The following is a 2,476-nucleotide window of genomic DNA, read 5'->3' on the forward strand; positions in this document are numbered from 1 at the left end:
AGGGGGGGTGTCAGGGCGGCAGGGACAGTGCCCACGGTGGCCCAAGGGGGTGGCACTGGCCAGGCAGAGCTCTCGGGTGTGGAGCAGTGTTGTCCCCTCTTCGTGCCTGTCAGATCCCTGTCTGCTCAATGGGCGCAGCCCCTCCCCCAGCACCTGGTCTCCTGCTGGTTCTTCTCCCAGAGCGGGGGCCTTTGTGGCTGGGGCTGGGCCCTCCCCATGAGAGCCCCTCCCTGGGAGGCCCTGGCAGGAGAAGAGTGGAGCAGTCGCAGGCTGCCCAGCTTCACCTGGTGCCCGCGCACGGCGCCGCTGGATCCTTGGCCGCTTGCCTCTCTTGGAGCCGGCTTGGGTCTGAGTGGGTGGTCTCTGGCAGTGGATGAACTGGCTGCGGCTGCAGGCCACTGTCATGGGGGCGCCTGGGTGGTGGCCCCGCTGGGAAGATGCTGCCCCTGCCCCCCTGTGGGATCTTTGGGAAGCCCGAGGTCCTAGTCCTCGGATGGAGCCTGCGGTCAGGCCCACCCTGCCCGGGGAAGGGCACCTTCCCGGGTCCTGGACTTGGACATCTGCCTGCAGCTGGCCCCCTTTTCCACGGTGGCTGTGGGGCCTGGTGCCCTGCAGGGGTGAGGCCACCTCTGCATCCTGTCTCTGCCGGGCGAGTCTTCCCCTGCCAGGGCTGTCCGTCTGGCGTCGCTGGGCTCGGCCTGGGTGCCTGTTGGAATGAGGACAGCCGTGAGGCATGCTGGGGCGGGGGTGCCCACCTGGAGGGTCAGAGGGTTGGCGGGGCTTCCTGGCCCTGGAGCCTGGCTGTCCTGCAGTAGCTGCTGCCAGCTTCCGCCCCTCCCCTAGCATGTTGCCCACCTTTGGGCATCTTTCCCTGAGTTGCCCAGTTTGGAACATTTCAGGGAATTTTTAGCTGATTCCTTGACGGGTCCTTCTGCCTCAGTTTCAAGCAAACAAGCCCATTTTGGGGCTGCATGGGAGGCAAGGACTTTTCTGAAGGAAACAATACAACCAGGAGAAAGGCCAGTACCAGGCAGCAGTGGGACACAGGAATGGCGTTGGGGACATGCCTGAGGCTCCAGGGGGAGCAGATCATCCTCCAAAGAGGAACTCAGCTCCTAAATGAACCAGCCGGTTGCCAGGAAACGCCGTGAGGTCGCGCCACCCACCTGCCTGCCCAGCCCTGGAAGCCGCAGAGAGGAGTGGACTGGGGTGGGCCGCAGGATGGAGAGAGGAGGGGACCGAGGGCTGTCTACAGTCTCGGAGCCGAGGTGGGGAGTGGTCTCTAGGGCTGCAGCTGGTGCGGGGCCTCACGCCTCTGCCGAGGGCTGAGCGAGACTGGAAGCAGCTGGGAGCCCTTCGCACTAAGCACCTCCCCTCTCAGAACGCAGCACTCCTTGGAAGAGGCTGAGTGTGAGAGCTGACCTGGCCTGGCACAGCGGGGTCCTGAGTCTGCAGAGAATGGAGCAGGGATGTGTGGGAGACCCTCGCACTGGCTGGGTGGCCCAGCCCCTTCCCGTCTGGCTCCTAGCACCTGGCGGCAGGTCCGAGGAGTCCTGCTGGGGACCCCCTGTGAAACTGACAGTGTCACCACAACCCAGTCGCTGCCTGGCTTCACAGGCATGTGAGCAGAACCTCCCAGGAGTGAGCCAGAGAGCAACATGCAGACACACTCAGACATGTGTGCCGACATGTAGACACACACACATATGCAGACACAAGGACACACACAGACATGCAGATACATGTAGGCACAGATATACAGACACAAGCACAGACAGACACAGACATGCAGACACACACACATGCTGATGCAAGCACAGACACACATGGACGCACGCAGACATGCGACAGACACATGCACAAACACAGACACACACGGACACATGTACAGATATGCAGACACACACATGCAGACACAAGCACAGACACACTCATGGACATATATAAAGGAAGAGAAAGAAAGGGATAGATGGGGATGACACAGAAGCTGAAGGAAGCCAGCCCACCCCTAGAAGACTCCTGGGGACGGAGAAGACACTGCACCCAAGAGAGCTGGATGCCACTGGACTAGAGAGTGCGAGAGAGCTCATGAAACTACAAATTCAGTGCAAGGGTCGGGATTCCGGAACTTGTCCAGAAAGGAGAGCACAGGAGGGGGTACAGGAGAGGAGCCCCACTGGAGCCACTGTAGGACGAGGGAGGTGGTGCCCAGCTGTGCAACGCTTCCCAGAGTGGAAGGCTGCAACCCTGCAGGCGCCTCCAGCCTCCCTGCCGGACGCCCCGAGCTGAAGGCAGAGCAGGCGGTGTCCGGCTGGGGGACTCCCGGAGCTCCACGCCTGGCCAACCAGGCGTAGAGGTGGGCAAAGGTCTCCAGACGTTCCCTGAGAGAAGTCCTGAGAATGACTCCCGCAGGAGTGAGGTGGCTGGAAAAAGGAGACCTGGTTTCTCTGTGCCTCAGTTTCTTTTTTTTTTTTTT

At 61.5% G+C, this 2,476-nt stretch overlaps 1 protein-coding gene across 1 annotated transcript in view; it reads right to left on the bottom strand.

Annotated features, from left to right (window-relative positions):
- TTLL10 (tubulin tyrosine ligase-like family, member 10) overlaps positions 1–405 on the bottom strand; it is a 15,967-nt gene extending 15,562 nt beyond the window's left edge. The window contains exon 1 of the mRNA XM_008578170.1: positions 285–405. Coding sequence (XP_008576392.1) covers positions 285–405 — 121 coding nt within the window. The remainder of the gene's footprint in view (positions 1–284) is intronic.
- Between the last annotated feature and the right edge of the window lie 2,071 nt (positions 406–2,476).

The sequence above is a fragment of the Galeopterus variegatus genome, unplaced genomic scaffold, assembly GCF_000696425.1.
Source record: "Galeopterus variegatus unplaced genomic scaffold, G_variegatus-3.0.2 Scaffold1637, whole genome shotgun sequence".
Taxonomy (NCBI): Eukaryota; Metazoa; Chordata; class Mammalia; order Dermoptera; family Cynocephalidae; genus Galeopterus; species Galeopterus variegatus.